Genomic DNA, 25,499 nt, shown 5'->3' with positions numbered 1-25,499 from the left:
CTACAACATAGGAGGTAATCCCCTGAAATCTGAAGAAGAAATAAGGGATCTAGGGACCCAAGTAGATAGTCAGCTTTCCTTTGATAACCATGTTGCCAAAGTGGTTAGAAAATCCTTCTATGTGACCCATCTGATCACAAAAGGGTTTCCATCATGATCTAAGGATGCAATGGTGCCCCTCTACTCTTCCCTCATCAGACCCATTATTGAGTACAATGCACCAATTGGAATGTACTTGGCTAGACATCTCCAGCAGCTGGAGAGACCACAAAAGTACCTAACCAAGAGGATTACTGGCCTCAAACAGTTGCCCTATGCAGCACGATTGAAAAAGCTAAGACTGTTCTCTGTTGCATACTGCTTTCTCAGAGGCGATCTCTATCTATTGTACAGAGCCATATCCAACCCAGAATTGTTGAACATGCTCCATCTTAGCAAAACCAAATCTACTCGAGCTACACGCTCTAGGGATATAAACCTCAACACAACAATGAATAGAACATGCTGGAGGGATAGATTCCCTTCACAGAGACTTCCCTTACTATGGAACAGGGTCCCAATCTACATAAGACAGAGCCCCTCACTATCACTCTTCAAGAGGAACCTTGATGAGTGGATGGGTAACAGAAAGTTCACACCGGGGATCACACCAACAGCACTACTAGATAGGGGCCAAGGGTACTAGCTGCTAGTACAAGGGTCTAGGGAACTACTAAAGGGGCGGTGAATACCACACAATGTGGCTGGGCTAATATATGCCTTCGGGCAGATAGCCCAGTACCAACCTATGAACCTATATCTTTATAAAAGATTAGTTAGATGTTCAAATAGGATGCCCTAAACAGAAAAAGCTGACATTCCAATAGTTCCTTTGTTATATGCAGTTGTACTGCTTTTCTTTTTTTAAGCAAGAAACAACATAGACCGTCATACTTTTATATAAATGAAAACAAACCATATAGACATATTTTCATTTGCAGACTTTATACATCACTTATAATCTATTTAGTCATTGTCATTTGAACATTCAAAGCTCATTCAATTCCTGTCTTGCCTTGTACCTCATTCCTCCTCCAACACATTATTCTGCATATATTATTCCCACAATTCCCATTTTTTCTATGGAATTGCTCCTACCTTTTAGAAACCAGTTGCTGTATCTCTTTTACGATATTCATTCTATTTTCTAGTAATTGCTTTTTTTGGCATCCACCAGAATTAAAATCAGCAAAACCTTATTATCTTCTAGGCAATTCCAATTTTGTATCATAGCTCAAAAAATAATTTCTTTAGTTACACCAATTTCCCTACCCAACTCATTACATTCCCAAAAAATGTATTCCTAATTACCTCTTTCTTCCCCATCAGACCTCCAATATTCACAATCTATCTGAGGAAAAATTATTTGGAGTATGCTACGGGTATAAAAATACCTGTGCAAACACTTTCAAGCAAATGTCCTAAATCTACTAGACTTTGTTGAATATTTGTGAGCCTTACATATATCCATTCATTGCTTCCTTATGAATTGCTTATGCAGTCTGTCATCCCAGTCAACCTCCTCTGATTGATTCCCATAGTTATCATGCAATATTTTATATGCCCTACTAATTATCTCTTTTTTAACACAACTTCTGTTCTAGATTCTACTGAAAACTCTACCAGTGCTGGTCTTTCACTTAGGATCCTCCTGTTTCTTTCTCTTTGCCTGTATTCTGTTATCAATCCCTGTTAGGGAAGGCAATATCTAGCCTGCAGACCAAATGAATTATTGGCCTCTTTCCATTCTGTTACCTTTCTCTCTCTAATTGTTTGCTCCCAATACCTTAGTTTCTTTGCCAGTTTTCTCCAGTAAATTCTAGTATCATCTTGTCTAATCTCTGTTCCCCTAATTGCAGTCATCCCTAGCAGCAGAATCTCCTGTCTCCATCCCTGTGTTTGCTTAGTTCTTAGAATACTTTCTGCAACCTTATGAATACAATATTCTGTACAGTTATTGTTATTCACCTTAAGGATCTGCATCCAAAATTCCATGCCTCTTCTTGTTTCTTGAGCTTCTCCCCTGTTTGATCATCATCCCTTTCCATTTTGAATTATAGCTTTCTACTTGTGCTATGTATAGGAGTGTTAGCTGTGTAGCTCTGAAATACCCCTACAAATCAAAATCCACCTTATTCTGTTGGAAGGAACAATTTACCCCACTTGACTCTTGCACTCTTCCCCTACCAGATAAAATCCTTCAATTCCTTATTAATTGCCGTCCTCAACTTCTCCTCTCACTGATAAAAATATACCTGACTTGTCTATAAAACTAAAGGAACTTAAAACATTTTCACTGCTTGTATCTTGTGATCTATATCCATAAAACATAGCATCATTTTCTCAGTTTTTGTATTATCATTTGTTTAGTCTCTTCTCACATATTCATAGCTGCCATTACAGAATCCTTTTTAAACCATACTCCTAAGTGCTTAATTTTATCACGTCCCCATCAATATGGGTATTGCTGAACCAATTATTGTGTGGGTACATAGTTTACAGCTATTGCCTTTGTTTTATTTTCCATTAATTGCGTATCCCTAAAAGACCTGAAACTGTCTCAGAATGTTCCCCAACGTTGAAATGTCCTTTTCTGGTTTTATCAAGTATAAAATAATATCATCTGCAAATAAAGCCAGCATTTCTTGACTACCATACTAATTATATCCTTGAATTTCTGAATCCCTTGTTTTCTTTACCAGTGGTTCTAAATATAATGCAAATAACAAAGGGGAAAGAGGGCACCCCTGCCTAGTTCCTCTGCTCAAACAAATCTTATCAGGGAGGAATCCCCCCCCAAATACACTTTAATTTTCTCCTTTGATCCTTCATATATCCTACTACTCAACCTTATAATTTTATCAGCAAATGCAAATGCATCCATTGCCCTACTCATAAAATCCCACCTTACTCCACTGAATGTTTACTTGTACTGCTGTTCTAACCTTGACCAAAGAATTTTGTTATTGACATGTATTTTATCGATGAAGCCATTGGGCCATGTTTTTCAAAATACGAGAACAATTGTCAAAACTGTTACATTAACTGCCTAAGCTATGCCCCCACTTGTCCACAACTAATTAAACCTGCTTCACCTAGAGAGGGTAGAGTGACCCTCAGGGCTCATTCACCTGCCTCTGCCACTGTCAGCTGAATAGCCGTGGTCATTGGCAGCCTCAAATGATGAGTCGAAAGCCCACAGACGCATATGTTTACAGATCTATGCATATGGATACGTATATATACATGTATTTTGCAAGCAGAACAGCTCAGACAGTAGCATAAAAGTCATGGTTTTATGAATGTGCATGTTACATAAATATATATTTAGAAGGCTATATGTGTTAAAACAATGAATATTTTCATATAAATATACACGTATACCTTCAGCTTGCTTTTTGGGGGATATTCTCTAGCATGTGTGGTTAATTATATCAGAGAATAAACTCTTTTCTTTGGACAGAATGTAGACACTGCCTAGGACTGTTACATTTTCATTTTCAGCTGTTTCATGCAGTGACTGTTGTTTTTTTCAATGCAGGGTGGTACATTTGATGTTGCAGACAGAATGTTTCACAGTGTGAAACATGCATGGCACTCTGCTTCCAGAGACAATATGAGTGACGTCCGAGAACTAATCCCAGAATTCTTCTATCTCCCAGACTTTTTAGTAAACCTCAACAACTTTGAATTTGGTAAATACTATATATTATGCATTAATACATTGTTTATATGTGTTTTAAATACATTTTACTTAAAAAGGCATCAAAAGGAAAAAAAACATTAAGCTACTATACTACAGTTTTCATCGGGAATCTGGATACATTGTCCAAACTCTTTCATAGAAAACATGCATTTATGGTTAGAGGATAAATGCATGTGATTTTGCTCACCTATGACCTGATTCCTAAGTAATGATCACAAGATCTGAAGTAGTTAACTTCATTTGTCCATCAACCTGTGGGTATCGGATCCATATCGGATCCGAGCTGGTAGTTTCAAACAGCTAAGATCCAAGCTCCTCCCCCTTACCCATAATCCCCTGCTAGCCCTTCCTGCCCCCAGATCTCGTTTGCCGCGGTTCAGTCAGCAGCTTGATCAAGCTTCCAGGCGTGGGTAGAGCATATTCTGTGAGAAAAATCCTTCTTTTTTCTTTCTGTTAAAAATATTTTTGTGTGTGTTACCACTAGTCTATTCTTATTATTAGAAAATTTTTGTAGTTAAACTTAACTGTATCTAGTTAGTTTGTCCTCCCCCTGTGTGTGTGTGAAGGCGTGTGTGTGTTGGGCCTAGTGTTTAATTTTTTCTAAGTCATGTCTGAGGCCCCTAAAGCCTTCTTTTCTAAATGCACCGAGTGTGGCCATAAGCTGTCCCCAACCGATGGCCACACTCGGTGTGTTATTTGCCTTGGGGTTGACCACCTCTCCTCAGGTTGCACTATTTGTGCAGCCTTCAACCTCAGGGCTTTGAGGGACAGGAGGTCGAAGTTGGTCTTGGTGGGACTGTTGCCTCCGGATCCCACTTCGTCCTCCTGTTCCTCTGTGGTACCTGCCGTGGCTGCGGCAGTGCCACCTCCCATCCCTGCTCCCCTGGCCGGGACTCACCGTCCCACCGCAGGCCAGGAGGAGAGGGAAGCTAGGAGGGAGCGTAGAAAGGAGAAACACCACAAGCGGCGGGCCGAGTCTTCCTCCTCGGCCCCGCCGGCCAAGAAAGCGGTTTCTCCTAAGGCCTCCGGCCCTTCTCCTTCCCGGCTCCATTCACCCCGTTTTTCTCCGGAGCTGGAGGAGGAGGAAACCCGGTTACCTTCAAGGTCATTGAGGTGGCACTCCCGTCCTGCCTCGGTGGCCTCTTCTAGGTCAACTAGAAGCTTATCCGATGCAGACATGGACCGGATGATGCGTAGGTTCCTCCAGGCCCAGCTGCAGATGGGAGTGCTCCTGCCTCCCCCTCCCTCCAGGGGGCAGCTCAACCCCCTTTTTCGCCCCGATTGCTCCTTCTCCGACCCACTTCCGGGGTTTGGAGCCTACAGAGCCAGGTAGCGTTGGAGCCAGGGGAGTGTCGGCTCCGATAGTACCTCGTACTTCGGCGCCGACAGCACCCTCGAGTTTGTCGGTTCCCTTTTCGGATCCGAGCTCTCGGAGCCGAGAGGAGCTGAGCTTCGGATCCGGAGGTGTCAGTGTGTCTTCGGCTCCATCTCGGTCAGAGCATACTGGCCCTTCGGATCCGATTGCTTCGGCGCCGGCTCCGATCCACACATCGGATCCGAGGGGACTGCTCTCGGATCCCAGGGAGAGCAGCTCCCCTTCGGCGTTTGATGTTGTGGAGAGGGTTCTATCGAGGGATTCTAGGCCCCAGGCTTCTGCTACAGCTCAACCCTGCACTCCATCTCAGAAGGGCCTACCTTCCATCACCCGGCCCCAGGGACAGCCTGCGCCTACGTCCCAGATAGTTCCCTTGGAGGAACAAGATGTGGTTGGAGAGGCCTCTTCGGACAGCCCCCCTGAGGAGGTTCCTCACAAACGTAAGTGCAAGAGGAGGCACTTGGACTCACCTGAGTCCTTGACAACAGACACAGATTTAGAGGAAGGGGAAGGTTCCCCAAGGTCACCCCCCAAAGACGTCTCCTTTGGAGACATCATGGAAATGCTTTGAATTAGAGGGGGTGGTCTGCCCAAAAACCTTCCTCTGATGAGTCTGTGATTCTGGAGGTGTTTGACGCAGGCCCATCTACCTCTTGGGTCTCCCCTCCCGCCGACCCCCAGGTAGACCTGATTACTACTAGGGCATGGAAGGAGCCGGACACTGTGGAGCCCATTCCCAAGAGGCCTGATAAAATTCTTAGTCCCCCTTCCGATAGGACATGCTGGAGCAAGGGTGCTCCTGTAGATGCCATGTTGGTGGCGGCCGCCACTAAAGAGGAACTGGCCCAGGAGAGTTCCTCGGTCCATCCTCCAGACAAGGAGTCTCGGACGATGGACCATTTGGGGAAGTGATGTTCGCTTCAGCCACCTTCTCGGTAAGGTCGCTGAATTATATGGCACACGTGAAACGACTCCAGTGGGATCTCATCAAAGAATACGCCGGGTCGCCCCCAGAGTCCATGTCGGCAGAGGATAAGAAAGTATTCTCTACCTGAATGGCCACTCTCAAATCCATTTCTAACACCTCTATGCAGCTCCTCTCCCATGCCATGGAAGGGGCCGCTAGAGCTAGCGGAGCGGGCATTGTCTTATGACGGCATGCTTGGCTCTGCCATTGCGATTTTGCGGAACCCTTCAAGGCGTCCTTCGCTAATGCCCTGTTTGATGGTTCTTTGCTCTTTGGCAAGACCGTACGCGACACACTGGTCCAGAGCGAGAAAGACGGGAAGACGTTGTCTGCTGCCGTCGGAGTCCGCTTCTCTGCTCCCCAGAGGTCCTTCTCTAGGAACCAAAAGGGACAGAAGAAGATGTGGTTCCGGAAATCTCAACAGTCCCGTTTTGCTCTGGACCCCTCATCCTTCAGAAGCAGAGGAGGACAGGGTGGATACCGGCCCAGAAGCAGAGGGGGACCGAAGAATTTCGGGTCGAGAGAACCCTTTTCTGATTGGCCCGTGCAGCAACCCTGAAGGGTTACCCGACTGCTCCACTCTGGAGGCAGTCGGGGGGGGGGCGTTTCTCAAGGCACCTAACAATGTGGGAGTCCATTACAACAGATCGCTGGGTGCTTCGGATCATATCCAGAGGTTACAAGATTCCCTTTCTCAACCTTCCTCCCAAACCCCATAGCCTCCTCGATGTCCCACCCAATCAAAGGGAGGCAGCAGCCACAGAAATTCTTCAGCTGCTAGAAAAAAGAGCAATCCAGCACGTCCACACAGACCAATCCGGATAAGGCTTTTACTTCAGGTTCTTTTTGGTGCCAAAAAAAGACTGGGGACTTAAGACCAATCCTCAATCTATCCTTTCTAAACCTGTCAGTGGCCAAAGAGAAGTTCCGGATGGTCACCATTCAATCCATTCTCCCATTCCTGCAGGAGAATGACTGGATGTGCTCCATAGACCTCAAGGACGCGTACTACCACATTCTGATGGATAGGCGATCCAGAAGGTTTCTCCGCTTCTGACTAGGAGCTGCTACTACCTGTTCAGCGTCCTTCCCTTTGGTCGCACCACAGCCCCCAGGGTGTTCACCAAAGTATTAGCCGTGGTAGCGGCCCACCTGAGACTTCAGGAAATACAGGTCTTTCTGTACCTAGACGACTGGCTCCCGTGCGCCCCCACCAGGCATCTACTGTGCTCAGCCAGAGATTATTTCCTCCATCTGGCCTCCCAACTGGGAATCACAATCAATATCAAAAAATCTTCTCTCCAACCAACCCAGGTCTTAGACTTCATTGGAGCCAGATTGAACACAAACCTTTTGCAGGTCTTTTTGACTCCGGACCGACTTCGGACCCTGAAGCTCCACATGCTAGCCCTTCTGAACTACCCGGCTCCTCCAGCAGAATTGGTCCTGAGGGCTCTAGGCTCCATGGCGGCAACTATCAGTCTGCTACCCTTAGCGCGCCTGAACATGAGGGTACTGCAATGGACCCTACAGGTTCAGTGGTCCATTCTGTAACATCCACTGAGTTCACCCATTCCCCTCAGCAGGGTTTGCAAGAAAGCCCTACTCTGGTGGCTCCAGTCTCCAGACCTCCAGAAAGGGCGTCCTTTCTCTATGTCCCCCCCTCTAATGACAGTGACCACGGACGCTTCTTGCCTTGGGTGGGGGGGGCACTGTATGGGCAGAACCGTCCAAGGCACATGGACCAATCAGAGACCTTGTTGCACATCAATGTCCTAGAGATGAGAGTGGTGCTTCTTGCGTTGCAAGCACTCCAAGCCCTTCTTCCCTTGGGAACTATTGCAATTCAGTCAGACAACATGTCAGTCATCTGGTATATCAACAAACAAGGGGGAACCAGATCCTACCCACTTTGTCGAGAGGCCATGAGAATTTGGGAATGGGCGATCTCCACCAACCGCTTTCTCATAGCAACGCACATTCCGGGCCGGTCGAACATCTTGGCAGACAGGTTGAGTCGAACCATCCTTTCACCATATGAGTGGTCTCTGCACCCGAGAGTGGCAAAGCAAATCTTCCTCAAATGGGGTCAACCTTGCTGCGATCTCTTCGCGTCTCCTTTGAAGGCAAAGTGCAGTGACTACTTCGCTCTAATTTCCCCACCAGCGGAATCCCCCAGAGACGCTCTGGTGCATGTTTGGCCATCCGGTCTACTTTATGCTTATCCTCCTCTTCCCCTAATGCTGAAATTCTTGCAGAAAGCACGTCAGTTGGAAGCAGAGTGATCCTCATATCCCCATTCTGGCCTCGTCAAGCGTGGTTCCCTTGCCTATGGTCTCACCTAGTGAACCCCCCATGGGTTCTAGATCCCACTCCGGATCTGATCTCTCACCCGCTAGAGTTGACAACCCCAAACCTGGACAACCTCAAGCTCACAGCTAGGTTGATCCAGTTCCATTGATAGCTAGGACTCCCGATATCTCGTCATCTGTTAAGGCTATTTTAGTAGCCGCTCATAAGCCTTCGACGAGAAAGGTTTATAATAGCAAATGGAAACGTTTTTCAATTTGGGCGGAGCGCAGAAACTTAGATCCCTTTACAGCTCCATTACCAGCAGTGCTAGAATTCTTATCAACCTTATTCAACCAGGGTGCTAGTTCCTGTACGGTCAAAGTCCAGTTAGCTGCAATCTCCCACTATCATGTGGGAAGTGGTCTCGGCCCCCTGGACTCTTCCAAATTATGTAAGACCTTTTTAAAAGGCACCTTCCTCTTGAGACCTCCTGTTAAAGATCCATTTCCTCCATGGGATTTAACTCTTGTTCTCCAATCTCTGACAGCTCCCCCATTCAAGCCAGCAGCCTCGGTTGACCTAAAATTCTTATCTTGAAGGATGGCCTTTCTTATTGCCATCACTTCGGCCAGAAGGGTTTCGGAACTTCAAGCCCTTTGCGCCAAACCGCCATACTTGGTTTTTCATAAAGATAGAGTTTCCCTCAGGACCAATCCTTCCTTTTTGCCCAAGGTCACGTCGGAACCCAACATCAACCAATCCATTAATTTACCAGTATTCTTTCCAAATTACCAGAACAAAGGTGAATATAAGTTACATTCCCTGGACGTACACAGGCAATTAAGATTTTACCTGCACAGGACTGCTGGTCACAGGAAATCGGACCAACTCTTTATATCCTTTGCGAAACCCAGTATCAAATGTTACATTGTCCAGATGGATTTCCCAATGTATCCTACTAGCATATCAAAGTTCTGGTCGACCCGAACCTGAAGGAGTCCACGCCCATTCTACTCGATCAATTTCCACCTCTGCTGCTTTTTGGTCCAGAGTTTCCTTGGATGATATTTGTTCAGCAGCCACTTGGGCTTCATCTCATACGTTCATTAACCATTACAAGTTGGACATAATTTCCAGAGGGAGAGCATCCTTTGGCTCTGCAGTGCTCTGGAATATCCTTCCATGAGGACCTCCCAAGGTTTGTGTAGCTGGGGACTCTGTCTCACAGGTTGATGGACAAATGAAGTTAACTACTTCAGATAAAGAAGTTATGTACTCACCATAACGTTCCATCTGAGTAGGTAATCTTCATTTGTCAACAACCGACCCTCCCTCCATCCCCCTAACCTATAGTGCATACTAGAAGGATTCCTAGCCCTTGTTTCCAGATAACTTTAAGTTAGGATTTGCAGGTGATTCCTGTGTTATAATACTCTGTGTTGCTAAGCAAACGCGATCTGAGGGCAGGAAGGGTTAGCAGGGGACTATGGGTAAGGGGGGAGGAGCTTGGAGATCGGATCTTAGCTGTTTGAAGCTGCCAGCTCGGATCCGATATGGATCCGATACCCACAGGTTGCTGACAAATGAAGATTACCTACTCAGATGGAACGTTATGGTGAGTACATAACTTCTTTTTTTTTTTTACTCAAATAATTTTTTATTTTGATTTAAAACATAATAATGATTGTTTACAATTAATAAATATTCAACTGTATACAATATTTACATTTAGCCTGACAAATAGATTAAGATAACAGATCTGTGTAAAAACAATCATGTCGATACATTATATTTAAATTATCAGGAAGAGTGTGATTCCAATTGCAAGGTGTCAATCAATGTCAAAACTTTTCTCCGTGGGTTATTGACTAATGGCTTGGCATGGATTCTCAGTTCTTTAGTTTTGATCTCCATTAAACAGACTTCTTCAGTAGACATAAAAATTCCTCCATGGTGGGCGCTGTGTTGGAGTTTCATCTTCTGGTTACACATTTTCTAGCTATTGCTAGTATAATCCATATTAAATACAAATCCAGTTTCTTCAAGTGAGGATTATTGATTGCATTCAGTAAAATTAGAAATTTGGTCAAAATAAATTTATCTGTATAAAGAGCTTGTAAAAAATTATTAATCTCATTCCAATATGTTGTAATACTAACACAATCATAAAAAACATGGAACCAGTTTACGTTTGCTGATTCTTGGCATCTCCAGCATACATTATTACATGAGGTGTTTATCTTTGAAATTTTCTCAGGTGTTAAGAAGGATCTGTATACAGATTTACATTGAAATATTCTCCAATATTGTGAATGAGATGTTAATTTAACTGAGAGTAAGATATTTGTCTTATCTTCTATTGGTATCTATATCATATGAGCGAATCGCATAAATTGCGAATGCTCATAATATCGAATGTACCAGACCTCGAACTTCCTATTGTGGGGGGCTTTGCCCCCCCCCCCCAGTAAATATATATTCCAACTCTGAGATCGCACTACAGTGAGGAAAGGGGAAATATTTCGTCCTTCACTGTACCACAATCTCAGAAAAAAACACTTTGAGGTCCGGTACATTCGATATTATGAGCGTTCTTGCTCATATGATATAGACCCTTCTATTGATAGGGGAGTCTGTATACCTTTAGTTAAATATTGCCAATAGGATACTTTAGGAGCTGTCCTATAAGCAATTAATACATTATGCAAGTATGATAACTCATTTTTTGTATTAGTGTTGTTATAGATAATTTCAAACAACCAAGATATAAATTTAGGGGTACTTTTAAATGATGAATTGTTTACTATTCTACATAGATCCTTAGAGAATGTTAAAACACTCTGCAACATTAGCCAATCATTGGGTATTAATCCATGGGCTGAGATTAAATGTTGTGTTTCCAAAACTTTTTTTTTTTATATATACAATGAAACCGGCATGTTAAGTTCTTATTTCCCCATGAAGTAAACATCTCTTTATGTACTTTATCAGGGACATTTCTTGTAATACTGAATGGAGTTAAGTGATCACAAGTTTTTACTGCATAATTATTCACTGACTGTCACATTGTCAGTAGCTGACTTTAATAGCAAATAACTATGTAAGTTAATAAATATAATGATTTTGTCTTGTTTTAGTGAACTGAATTTTGAATTGACATTGATTTGTTTTTCACAAGTTTGTTTTTGAGTCACATCTGACCTGAATGTTTATGGTGAGATAAGGCACCAATGGAGTCATTTGTGGTTACTCTGCCATTTATAGTATAAGTGCTAATCCTGTTCTGTTAAGTACTGCGGCTACATATGGATGTTATAGCCATTCTCTTTAACTGTTATTGGTAGGGGTACTAGAGTTACTGGAAGACGTGACATGGCATGGTCCTTTTATTTTATTTTTAAGTTCTTGGATCCATGGCTAAGGCTCCTTCCCTACCCATAATTTCTTCCTGTCCCTACAATACCTCAGGTCTTATTTACAACCTGTTTAGTTCTGACGTGATCTGAGGGCTCAGCGCATAACTTTTCAGATGTGTGCTTTGTAGCTAGGTGTTTAGAACATCCTTTAGATGTTTTCTCTCTACTATGTAGTTAAGAGACAAATTTTTAGTACTTAGTTAAGTGTTTTCTGCTGTTGCAGGTGCTTTTTCCCACCTTTTCCTTCCTCCTTCTATTAAAAAAAGTTTGTTATATCGATCTATCCTTTTATCTTTTTAAAAATATTGTTAGTTATATAGTTTGTACTTTTGTGTCTGCCTTTCTAGTGTGGTGTGTGTTTGTCCTTGCACAAGTGACAATGCTACTGGATTCAAGAACTGCACAGCTTGTGGGCACAAGATCTCTTCCCAAGACCCTCATGTTTTTTTGTGGGTACTATTGGGATGTGGATCATTTTGATACTGAGTGTGGGCATTTGCTTCATTTGGGGCCAGAGGTCTTATTGACCAGAGAAATAAACTAGTTCTGAAAGGTCTTATCCCTGCCACAGGGAAAAATCAATCCCTTCTGGCTCAACCTGTCCTTCACTGTCATCTGATAAGAGTGGGGATAAGATTTAGTATTTGAAGAAAAAAAGTGAAAATAAAGAGAGGGCAAAGAAAACGAGAAAGAAAAATATAGGACTGATGGCAAAGAAAAAGATAGGCCTTGGAAAAGACCCGGGGTCCATCGGGTCCTTGTGGCCCAACTCTTAAAACCCTGATATTGTCAGATCCCATTATGATTCAGGATCTGAAATTTATCAGATCTCCTTCACCTCCAAGTAGATTTTCCCTGGAAGTTACAGGTTGTCAACACCATTCTCCTAATTCACAGGAAAGGTCTGTGCATCAGTCCTCTAGGCCACCCTTGGTGGCCTCCTCTTTTAGGTCTTTTTTGTGGTCGAGGAGTCTGCCAGAAGCTAACATTCACAGGATGATAAGCAAGTTTCTAAGGATGCAGATCCAGATAGAGTCCTTCTCCAGTTTGACCTTCAGATGCAGTGTATACGGCTCAGAGTGTTACCCATGGGATGGTCTTATCAGAGCTGATAGTTTGGTCTAATTTGGCTACAATTGTTTCCTTTACCCATTCAGCCATGATGGCATTGGATCTCAAAGGGTGTCTGAGCCAAGAGGTCAGGGCCTATGACTAGGGGTCATGATTGATTCCGAGGCTGTTGGAGCCATCCCTACCTTTTGGTGCGTTGACCTAGACAGCTTGCCCCCAATGTCATCTTTGGAGTTGTTAGACTGCACTCTGGTAGGTTACTTTGCTGGGATCGCTTGATCCTAAGGACTCTTCTCATTCTCTGGTTTCAGCTTTGGCTGTTGAAGTCTTTGAAAGAGGACACTTCAAGTCTAGATATGAGGTCTCTTGCCCCCATTTGGCACTGTCCCAATCCCCTCTGGATTCTGCAGTCCCTTCTTATAGTCATCCTGTTAGAAAAGGAGCATCCAGTCCCATTAAGTCCCCACCATTCTCACCTGGCAAGTTCCCCTTCTGATTCTGAACCATCCCCAGTGCCACCCACCAGGGAAGAGCATAGGAGACGAAACTGCAGAAGGAGATATCTGGCTTCCTTTCAGGACACCCTCGCATCAGATACTGACTTCAAGGAACTGAAGAGATCCCCAAGATCCAACTTAGAAGACATTTTCTTTGGAGATGTCCTTGAATTGATGAAGCAGCCAGGGATGGAGTTGGTCCAATGAAACCCTCTCCCAAGAGGAGTTGGTAGTCGTGCAGGTTTTTGAGGCTGGCTCTTCTTTTCCTGGGTGTTCCCTCTTGCTGATGAGCTCATTGACCTTGTCTTGCAGCGGGTATGAAAGGAACCCAGTGTGGTGGAGCCGATTCTGTGAAAACTTGACAGTATCTTTATCCCTAGGAATAAGCTGTATTGGAGCAAGGGTCCTGCCATAGATGCCATAGTGGTTGTGGTACCCTTGAACAAGGAGCTGTCTGAAGAAAGTACTGATGCTCTACATCCCCTTAACAGAGAGTCAAGGGCATTGGACAGATTTAGAAAGCAGTCTTACATGTCAGAACATTCCACATGTGCTGAATTATAAAGTCCATATGACACATTTCTAGACAGACTTGACCAAGGAGCTTTCCAAGTCCCTCTCAGGTAATCTCCCTGATGACATACAGAAGACTGTGAAGTCACAGTAAACCACCTTCCAAATGATATGTGTGTGTCCATGCACATGCTTTCCAATGCAGTTGATGGCATATTGAGAGAGGCAGGTACCAGTATTGCTGTTCGCTGGCACATCTAGATACGTCTTTGTGATTTTGTGGAGAGCTTCAAAAAATCATCTGTCAATGCTCCCTTTGATGTTTCCAATATTTTTTAGAAGCAAGATGTAGAAAATGCTCGCCAAAAGTGAACAAGAAGGCAAAACCCTATCTGTGGTTTGCATCCATTTTTCTTCCTCCAACAACCTTTTTCCTGGAACCAAAAGGGTAGAAAAAAGTTCTAGTTCTGTAAATTGCAAAGTTTTGGTCAGAGCTTTTCTGGGGACAGACCCCAATCCTCCCAGGGCAGAGGGAGAAACACTTTCAGTGGATATTGCCCTCCAGGTCAGAGGCGGCATGCAGATTCAAGGCTTTTGAGTTCCCTTTACCAGTAAACCTTTCCACTGCTCCTGAATGGTTGCTTAGCTGAAACACTCTAGAGACAGGGATTGCTTGTCTCTGCACATTCATGTCCAGTTAGCCATCACTCAAGGCTCTTGGATGTAGAACAGTTTTACTAGAGGCTGCATTATCCTCTTTGCTTCCCACCTGACAAACAAAAAGAAAATTCCCGGTTTTCCACCCAGTCAGAGGAAAATGGCAGTAGTGAAAATTTCAAAGCTACTAGTAAAGCAGGTCATCCAGGAAGTCACAAACGACCAGCAATGATTCAGAGTATATTCAAGATTCTTTTTGGTTCCAAAAAAAGACCGGGGACCCCAGGCCCATTCTGGAATTCAGCCACCTCGGTCCATTTGTAAAACAAACAAAGTTCTGGATGGTCACAGTTTATTCCATTCTGCCACATTTGAGGAAGGATGGCTGGATGTGCTCAGCCGACCTTCAGGATGCCTGCTATCATATAAAGATACTGAGGCAGTCCATGAGATTTCTCCACTTTTGACTAGGCTTCAGTCATTTTCAGTTCAGAGAAGTGCCCTTTTTTCTCACCACAGCCCCTATACTGTTCACCTAGTGAATTGCAGTGATAGCAGCGCATCTAAAACTGCAAGGGTACTGGGTATTCCCTTATTTAGATGACTGGTTCCTCACCACATTGATCTTAAGATCATTTCAGTTCAGGGACTTCTTGCTCCAACTTTCTCACCAGTTGGGGATTATTGTTAGTCTAAAGAAAACCAAGCTGACACAGACCTATGCATTAGAATTCACCTGGAAACAATGTCTCAGATATCAAAACTCCTGGACTGAAGGGTGCATTCTCTGAGTTGTCAAGCTTTTGAGGTCCTCTCCTTCTCAAATCCTCCAGCAGGACTTATTCTTCAGTTACAACAGTCCATGGCCTTCTCGATCATGCTAGTTCCTCAGGCCAGATTCTGTACGAGTGTGCTGCACTGGATCCTCTCTCTACAGTGGTCCATGTTTTATCAACCCATGCATTTACAATTTCATTACATGCCAATATGTAGGCATTGTGTCTATTTGTGGTTGGCTTGCCCGCTAATGATTTGGGGTCAGCTGTTCATCTTCCCACGCACAAAGGCAACAGTGACCACTGATGCCTCCCTTCTGGGAAAAGGGGGTGTTTTTAAGGGAAGTGTCTTGGAAATAAAGGCATTTCAGGCTTTCAAGATTCCTTCCCAAGGGTGTGATTTCTGTCCAGGCAGACAATATGGCTGGTACGTCTACGGGCAAGGTGTAACTGTTTATATTCACTATGTTAAGAAGCCATGAGGGTGTAGCAATGGGCAGTGTCTTGCCAACACTTTTTTGTGGCAACACACTTTAGCGGATAATCTGAGCAAATCCATTTTCCTGCCTCATGAGTAGTCTGTCAACTAGTTGGTGGCAACCACAATTTTCAGTTGCTGGGGCCAGCATTGCTACAATCTCTTTGCATCCCCTCTGAACACCAAGTGCATCAGCTGTTTTGCCCTGATCCCCAAGTATGGTTAGTCTCTGATGGAGTCCCTGAGTCACACTTGGCCTCCAGGTCTCCTATATATGCCTTTCCACCATTTCCCGTAATAATGAAATTCCCTGAGAAAGCAGTCCGGTGAAAAGCAACAGTAAAGGAAATCTATGGTCAGGAAATCCTTCTATGTGGCACACCTCATCACAAAAGGTTTTTCATCCAGAAAAAAAGAGGTCATTGCTCCCCTCTACTCATCACTCATTAGACCCATTATAGAGTACAGTGCCCCTTTTGGTATGTACCTCACAAGACATCTACAACAAGTGGAGAGGCCACAGAAATACCTCACAAAGAGGATTACTGGCCTCAAACAGATGCCCTACCCAGACCGTCTGAAAAAACTCCAGCTTTATTCTGTCGTATATTTCCTACTCAGAGGTGATCTCTGTCTAACATACAAAGCTATGTCAAACCCAGAGCTGTTGGACATGCTTCACTTAAAGAAATCCCAATCCCTCCGAGCTACACGCTGTAGGGACCTAAACCTTGTCACCACAATAAACAGAACATGCTGGAGGGATAGATTCCTGTCCCAGAGACTTCCCATACTCTGGAACAGACTACCTATCTATGTCAAACAGAGCTCCTCATTAGCACTCTTCAAGAAAAATCTTGATGATTGGATGGGAAATAGGAAATTCACCCCGGGGATCACTTCTGTGGCTCTGCTCGACAGGGGCACAGGAAAATAATTTTCTTGGGTGGCGAAAGCCAGGGTACCTTTTTGGCTAGGCTTATATAGGCCCTAGGGCCGATAGCCTAGTACTTACCTATGAACCTATAATTTGGATTGCTCCTTTCTAGCCTCATCAGGTTTGGCTCATATTCCTTTGTCTTTTTCTGAAACACCCTCCCTAAGTGCTGGACCCTCTTGCAGTCCTTCTGTCTCGCCCATTCAGTTAGCCTCACTGGGATGTAAAGGCTCTGAAATTAACTGCTTGGTTCCTCCCATTCCAGTGATGGCCAGGGATGCCAGGATTTCTGCTTGAGAGAGCCATATGTTATCCTCTTTGCAAAGGCTGAACACTAGGAAAGTGTACAGAAATAATTGGAAGAGATTTGCTATGTGGGCTTCATGAAAGGGTTTAAATCCTTTCTCAGCACCTTTGCCATCTACTCTGGATTATTTTTCAAGATTATTTCAGTAAAGTACTATTTTCTTACAATCAAGCTACACCTGGCAGCCATTTCTAATTTTCATTTAGGAGAAAATCAAAACCCTGTTGCCTCCTTGAAACTGTTCACAGCTTTTTTGGTACTAAACATTCCTTCTCAGACCCCCTCTGAGGGAACCAGTTCCTCCTTTGGATTTTACTTTATTGCTTCAAGCCTTAATTAGACTATCTTTCAAACTAGTAGCTTCAGCAGAACTAAATTTCGGTCCTGGAAGACTATTTTCCCAGTAGCCATTTCTTCAGCTAGGAGAATTTCTGAGTTGCAGGCATTATCTTGCAAGCCTCCTTATTTGATCTTTCTTAAGGACAGAATAATTCTTCAAGAAAAAATCCTAATATTTTTCCCAAAGTGGCCTTGGAAGCTGCCCATCATCAATCCATTAACTTGGCAGGCTTCTTTCCAAATTTTTCTAGTAAAGGAGAAATACACTTTGCATTTGCTGGATGTTTTAGAAAAACAGAATTACTTTGTACCTTTTCAAAAGCCAAATTGGAACACTGTTTTAAAAGTCATGTTATCCATTTGGCTTTTTGATTATATTACTTTCAGTACTTTTTTTCTATAAAGAGAAAGGTCTCTCTTTCTCTTCCTCACACTCCAAAAGCTCATTCAACCAAAGTGGTTGTAGCCTCTGCAGCTTTCTTTCCCAGAGTGAATTTAGTTGACATCTTTGCTGCGACTACATGGAGCAGTACTCACACCTTTGTCTCCCATTACAAGCTGGACCTGCAGTCTAAATCAGGTGCATCCTTCATCTCCACCATCCTTCAAAATATTCTTCCATGAGACCACCCTGGACTGCAAGTAGCTGGGGAATCTGTACCATCCATAGACTCAGACAGAAAAGACAGCATCAGGCATAAAAGTTAAGATACGGCATAAACGTTAATATACTTGCCATAATGCTAGACCTGTGTTGTCTTCTTCCATACAGTTCAACCTTTCTCCATCTCCTTTACCTAAATTGTCATATTTGTGGCTCTTGACTGACTGCATTGGAACTGCCCAGATCCTTGTCTGACATACAGTTTGGAACTGTGTTCTAGTGATTTTCTTAGTTCTTCCTGCTCCTTATTGGTTTTTAAGAGTATATGTATAATGTAAGTCAGGAAACTTGGTCTCAGGTGTTGTAGGAGCAGGAGGGAATTAAGGGAGGAGCCTGAGCCCCGGATCTGAGAATCTGAAAAAAAAAAAAAAAGTGCCGATGTCAGAACCGGTCAGATCCAATAACCCATCTGTTGAGCCGAATGGAAGATGAGAACATGGATCTAGCATTATGATAAGTTTACAATTTTTCTGTATCAATCATTTAGTTTATTTCACTTCTTGTAAACTAGCTGGTGGTACTGGACATCTGTGTTCTGTACAAGAGAGATGCATGCAATATTTACATAGGTTGAGAAAAATTTGATTTGGTTATGAGAGGTGTAAATATCTGTTAAATTTGGGGTCTAACCCTGTCTGACAGAACATGTTTTTAAGCAGCTTAAGCCTGCAGCACAGGGACCTAACAATAGACTCGTATTTGACATAGTTATTAAAAATCATTACTTAAGCCACATAACACCCACTGTAACACTTCTTTACTTGCTGTGTTCCCCGTGGTTAGTGCACATAACCTTGGCTTTCAGCTAACTCTCATGAGAACTCCCTAAGTGGTAGGCTGTGACACTACAGTTAGGCACACTGATGCTGTACTCACCAGACAGTGCAGGGATAAGATCATGATCAGCTGTCTCTCTGGTATCAGGATTTAGGGCATGACTTGTGCCATTTAGTGCCATCATTCCATGTATAAGTATTTTGTCATTATTATTTATATCAGGGTGAATGACCACAGATGCTCTGCCGTAAGGGAGATGCTGATAAATATAGCCGAGCCCTCTATGTAAGGGTCCAGGACAGATAAGAAACTTGTGTTGAGCAGTATCTTGCCTTCCATGAGAATGTTAGAATAATTAATTATTTTCTACAGTTGTTTTAGTAAGTGGTGATATTCTGGGAGGTCCACTGTGGATCAGCAGTGGAAGTGTTTATTGGTAGGCCAACTTGCTTTACTATATATGTTTTACCTTTTCTAGCACCCCCCCATAGTGCTTTTTGTTCAGGCAAAGTTCATTTGTTATGCATCCCAACCTAGCAAATAATAATCTGGCTTACATTAAGGTGACTCTGCTGAGTGCTAGGAGTCTCAGCAGTAAATTGCCTGATTTGGAGGCCTCAGTGTTCTGATACCTCTCCATGTGTTACAGGGTAATGTGCTTATCACTCTTTCAACCCAACTAATGGGTGGCAGGGGACTACCTGTTTTATATCTGCACAAATAGTAACTCATGCCAAATGCTTCCAGATTCCGATTTCTGACTCTGACATTTTGGTCACATTTGATGAAGTCAATTACTACATCTTTGGCAACTATAGATCCCCTTTAGTGTTATCTGAGGATCACAGTATGTATCTTGTTATTCTGGATTCCATATTGTTAATCCCATTACTCTAATTATAGGTGACTTATTTTGTCTTTCTGTTAACTGGGAATCTTACAATACTAGCAGAAAATATGGTCAGCATTTCTAGATTTTTTTATATCAGTTCCTTTGATCAGATAGTCCAAGTTCACACAAGATAGAGAAATACACTTATGCTTATGAATTTTGTCTTCTCCCGCACACCTACTAACAATATCCCTTCCTTGATTAATTTTGAATACAAGACTGTTACTCTCTCCCTCAAAATTAGTAGCAAATTGTCCACAAATTCACCCTCATTTCGGGAATACTCCAAAACCAACATTATATCCCTGTCGGATGACCTTAAGAATTTCTAAAGTGCTTTGTCCCCTGTTGACTCAATTTCTGAGTCTCACCAAATTTGCCCATAATTTTAACAGCTATCCATCTTATGTATAAATAAATCAGTATCTCACATGTGTAAGTATGCTGGGAAATTCAGGAGTAAATTTCTATGTTAGAACTCTCAAATAAACAAACTTTATAATAAGGAAGAGAAAATTATATGGTTCTTATGTTTTTTTTTTAAATCAGTTCTGCCATCAGTCCAAAGGAGGAGCATAAACTAGTATTTAGATTGTAAATGCACTGTTTGGAGCAGTAAGGCTGAATATGAATGGATACTAGTACTAATACTAGTAAACACTGTGGGAAGAAATAGCCAGGGAATTGTTATGGCTAGGCTTGTATAGGCCCTAGGGCCGATAGCCTAGTACCAACATATGAACCTGTGGAAGACAGTAAAATCTTTGAATGATGATCACAAGTGCGTTTTTATCATTTGTGAATATTAGAAGTAATGTCTGATACTGCACTGAGCTTGAAGTGAACAACACTACATTTTCTGATGCCATAGCTATAGCAAAAATGTTCTGACAAACAAGTTAAATTTATATATTTTCCTCCCTCACACCTGGTCCCCTCCCTGGATTCTTTTAATTATGCTCCTCTCATTATCGATATGAACCAGATCCTGGAATATGTTACTAAAACTAAAAATAACAGCTCCATGAGCCCATACAGTATACCAGGCTGCCTTGTTGTCAGCACAGTGTGAGCTATTGCTTGACTGCACTCCCCTCCCCCAAGATCAAGTCCAAAGCTTTTTTTAATACTTTTTGAACCAGTTACACAGATTCTAAAATATGTATGTTTACTTTCTTATATTAGTAAAGCTATATTTAGTAAGCTTAATAAACTGGGGGTTTTACGTATTGTATGTTGAGGAGATGTCCAATTACTTTCTGATTCTGTGTTATATGGTAGTGCCTTCTGATGATGTTGCAAGTAGAAACAATATGTAGTTCATTACCTTGTGGTACTGAATTGAAGGTAGTCTTTCTCTTCCAGGAACACAGGTATTGATATTCTATAGCATTCTTTATTGATTGAGTGTCATTACCTTTTCTGGCTCTGCTAGGGATATCAGCTCCACATGTATGTCAGACCTGAAATAACCAGTAGGGAGTCAGGTTTGACATGTAAGTGGAGCAACATGCCCATGAGGCTGTCAGGCACAGGGGCTGCACCAGAAAGGTAATATGGTTGGTTATACCTGCATTATCTAGATGCAAGATGAGGAACAGGCTTGTGAGGCAACTAGCCCACCAGAGAAGTAAACCTATTTTTTGAAAACAAAACACTGTGAGCTGTCCCTCACAAGAGTTTGAGAGATGGCTCACTCATCTCTCTCAGTTTCAATGCTGAAGAATTAGGAACAAAGCCAAAATTGATGGCGGGATAAAATCCCAAAATCAGGAACAAGGCAACAGAAACATGGCTAAATCAGGGACATTATGTAAAATCAAGGACAGTTGAAAGGCATGGTCACATTACACTATATAGGTTCATAGGTTCTTAGGTTCATACTAGGCTATCTGCCCTAGGGCATTTATAAGCCTAGCCAGAATGTGTTTGGCTTTCGCCACCCATTTTAAATTTATTTTGCTATGCCCTTTTTCGAGGTTAGTATACTGTGCCTCTGTCTAACAGTGACACAGAAGTGATACCAGGGGTAAACCTACGATCTCCCATCCACTCATCAAGATTCCTCTTGAAGAGAGTCAATGAGGGACTCTGCCTAACCTGGACTGGGATTTTATTCCAGAGTGAAGGGAGCCTCTGGGTTATGAATCTGTCCCTCCAGCATGTCCTATTTATTTCAGTGCTGAGGTTCAAGTCTCTCGAGCGTAGCTCGATGGGATTTGGATTTTCTGAGGTGCAGCATGTCCATTAATTCCGGGTTGGACATGGCTTTATACGTCAGGCACAGATCGCCTCTGAACAGGCGGTATGCCACTGAGTAGAGCTGGAGTTTCTTTAACCGGGCAGCATATGGCATCTGTTAGAGCCCTTTGATCCTCTTGGTGAGGTACTTTTGGGGTCTTTCCAGTTGCTGCAGGTGTCGGGTAAGGTACATCCCAAAAGGGGCATTGTACTCAATTATGGGCCTGATGAGGGATGAGTAAAGAGGCATGATGACGTCCCCTGATCTAGATGTGAATCCCTTCATGATTAGGTGGGCTATATAAAATGTTTTTCTAACCACTTTGGCCACGTGGTTGTCAAATGAGAGATTGCTATCAACTTGGGTCCCCAGGTCCCTAATTACTTCTTCTGTACTTAATGGATTACCACCTATGTGGTAATTTGTGGGCACTTTGTTTTTGCCAAAGGGGATGACTATACACTTTTTGGCATTTAGCTTGAGGCCATGGCTCTAGCACCAGTTGTCTGTTTCTAGGAGGCCCTTTTGGAGGATGCTTGTGTCGACTGGAGAGTCGATTATGGCGCTCAGTTTGCAGTCATCTGCGAACTTGGTCAGCCACAGTCCTTCCGTGTTGGCCTGTACCTCCGAGAAATATATACCGAACAAGAGAGGTCCCAGGACTGAGCCTTGTGGGACACCACTTGTAACTGGTTTGGAGTCTGACATGGCTCCAGCAATTCCAACCATGTGGGTTCTGTCCTTGAGCCAGTTTGCAATCCATCTAGTGACATAGGGGTTTATATTTAAGCTGGTGAGCTTATCTATAATGCCCGAGTGGGGTATTGTATCGAAGGCTTTTGCGAGGTCCAGGTAGGTTGTGTGGACCACCTTCCCCTCGTCAATGGCCTTGGTGACTGTTTAAAAGAAATCAACCAGGTTTAAGAGGCAGGCTCTGCCCTTAACAAAGCCGAACTGGGTAGGATCCAGTGTTTGTAGGTCCCCAATATCTTTATTTATGAGGTCCATGATGATCCTTTCCATAGCTTTGCAGACCAAGCTAGTCAGGCTTATGGGGCGATAGTTTCCAGGATCCGTTGAGGCACCACCTTTATGGAGAGGGACCACTGTTGCTGTACGCCACTCTTTGGGCACATATCCTGTAGTAAGGCTGAGATTGAACAGTAGTTTTATGTTTGGGTTTAGCTCTTCTTGGAGTTCATGTAGGACAGCCGGGACACCATCTGGTCCCATTGATGGTGTGTTTTTGCTTTGGAGAGGGCGGCTCTTACCTGAGCATCTGAGATGTCAGGGGGGCAGCACTCTGCTGGGATAGATATTTGCCCTTTTGGTGGGGGGGGGGAGAAGTTTGCGCTGAACCTGTCAGCTGGGATGTTGGCAATGTCTGTGGGTTCGATGTATTTTTTGTCATTTTGGACTAATTCTGAGCATATCTGGGAATTACCACCCAGGTTCCTAACATAACTAAAGAAAGCCTTGTGATTATCCTTAGTGTCCTGTGCAATTTTTCTCTCCAAGCTGGCCTTAGACAATTTTATGTGTGCCCGTAGTTTTTGCTAATACTGATTAGTGATGCCTTCCCTTTGAGATTTTGCTCTATCATTTAGTAGCTTCCTCCTTCTATTGTATAGTTTGTTTATGGCTGGGGTCCACCAGACAGGACGTCTGCCTTTGGAGGATTGGGTCTTGGTTTTATTTGGGATCGCATGATCCATGCATTCCTGAAGGTGTTCATAGAATGCGTTTATAAAGGATTCTGCGGTCTGGGCCGTATTTTCCACAGGCCCGGGGGCTTTGACGGATTCCACCTCAGTTTTGAGGCGTGAGAAATTTGCTTTAGAGAAGTTTTTCACTGTGGTTTTCTGGGCAGGGGGTGGGGTCGAGATGTGAATATCCAGTGAGATTAGTTTATGGTCTGATCTTACCAGTGAGGGATACACTTCTGGTCTGGAGCATAGAGTCCCCATGTTGGTGATGATCAGGTCCAGTATGTTTTCCCCTCTTGTGGGAGTAGTAACAAGTTGTTCCATAGCATTTGAGTTTATAAATTCTAGGAACCTTTGGGCTAGGGTGTTGGAGCTAGAGTAATGCTCCCAGTCTATGTTTGGGTAGTTGAAGTCGCCCAATATAATGGTGTTTGGAGAGACCTTCATATTTTCCAGTGTTCTCAGGAAGGCTGAGTGGGGTTCCTGGGTTTGGGAGGGTGGTCTGTAGCAGGCTATAAACTGGAAGGCAGTTTTACCCACTGTTAGTTGCACATGGATAGTCTCTGATGCTTCGTGGTTTGCCACCAACCTGGAGGTGTGGGTATCTTTGATGAATATCGATACTCCCCCTCCTTTTGTGGTTCGGTCCAAGTTTTAGGGCCGAAAAGCATGGTATGAGGTATAACCTGGTAGTGCTGGGGTGCTCTCAGGAGCCCTGATCCAGGTTTCTGTTACTGCACAGATATCGATGTTCTCCATGCTAAGGAGAGTTTCGAGTGCGTGCATCTTGAGGTTTAGACTTCTGGCGTTGAGTAGCATTACTCTTAGTTTCTTATCCCTTGTGATACCTATGGAGGTGGGTTTGTCTTTTGAGCCTTACGTAAAAAAGGCACTATGGGGGTAGCAAGAGCCTTTGCCAATATCCGAAAGCCCAGGGCTGACAGGTGCAAGCCGTCCCTAGTGAAGCATCGTGGCTTGTCGAGCATATCATCCCAAGCTGACAGGCATTGAATCCCCTTTGAATGACACCAGTACTTAAGCCAATTGTTGAAATTGATCATCTTGTCTTCATATTGTGGCATCATTCTTGGTGAGGGTAAGATGCTACTCAAGGTCAGGGTCATACCGGCCTGGGCTACATGCTCAGAGAGCTCCTTTATGTCTCTTTTCATGTAGTCCAGGGAGGTACATCTCAGGTCATTCACACCAGCATGGACAATGACCAAGTCATATTTGTACTTGCCTTGGAGTGACCTGAGTGCTTGTGTTATGTGGCGGATCCTAGCGCCCGACAGGCTGCTCACCGTGACCCTCTCCTTGTTCAGCCTGGTGAGTGGGACGTCAGTGTGCCTGACGATAGAGTCACCTATTACAAGTGTATCAGGTGTGTTGTTTAGTCTTAAGGGCTGTGACTGTTCGGCTCACTGGCTTTGTGAGATATGTGTTGCACATGTTTTGTTTTGGGGTAGTGGCTGCTTGGGTGTCTGCTTTGGAGGTCTCTGCTGCTTCGGCAGATCTTTATTTAGAGCATCTGAGTATGTTTTTGTGTGATTATGTGTTTGGTTTGCTGTCGTGGTAGGTCTATATGAGACTGGAATTGTAGTGAGTGTGGTTTCCTTCTCCTCCTGACTGGTTAGGCCAGTACTGAGTTGAGAGAGCTTAGCCTCCAGTTTGGCTATATGGTTGCATCTCTCACATGTGTTGGAATTTGTTGGGAGGAGGAGAGGGTTGTCTGTGTACATGAGGCAGTTGTAACATTGCCTCAAGATTCCCAGATTCACCAGCTGGACCGGAGAGGAGATTGACAACTGACCTTTGGACATGCTAGAATAATATTGGGAATTCCTT

The 25,499-nt window shown here is 43.6% G+C and overlaps 1 protein-coding gene across 1 annotated transcript in view; it reads left to right on the top strand.

Moving 5' to 3' along the window:
- WDFY4 (WDFY family member 4) overlaps positions 1-25,499 on the top strand; it is a 4,454,583-nt gene that overhangs the window by 3,460,776 nt on the left and 968,308 nt on the right. Inside the window, exon 49 of the mRNA XM_044055648.1 lies at positions 3,581-3,734. Within this exon, the coding sequence (XP_043911583.1) occupies positions 3,581-3,734 (154 nt within the window). The remainder of the gene's footprint in view (positions 1-3,580; positions 3,735-25,499) is intronic.

This window comes from Protopterus annectens, chromosome 14.part0 (assembly GCF_019279795.1).
Source record: "Protopterus annectens isolate FY-2018-M chromosome 14.part0, PAN1.0, whole genome shotgun sequence".
Classification (NCBI taxonomy): Eukaryota; Metazoa; Chordata; order Ceratodontiformes; family Protopteridae; genus Protopterus; species Protopterus annectens.
Note: the sequence above shows the minus strand (reverse complement) of the source record. Positions and strands in the feature narration are given on the sequence as shown.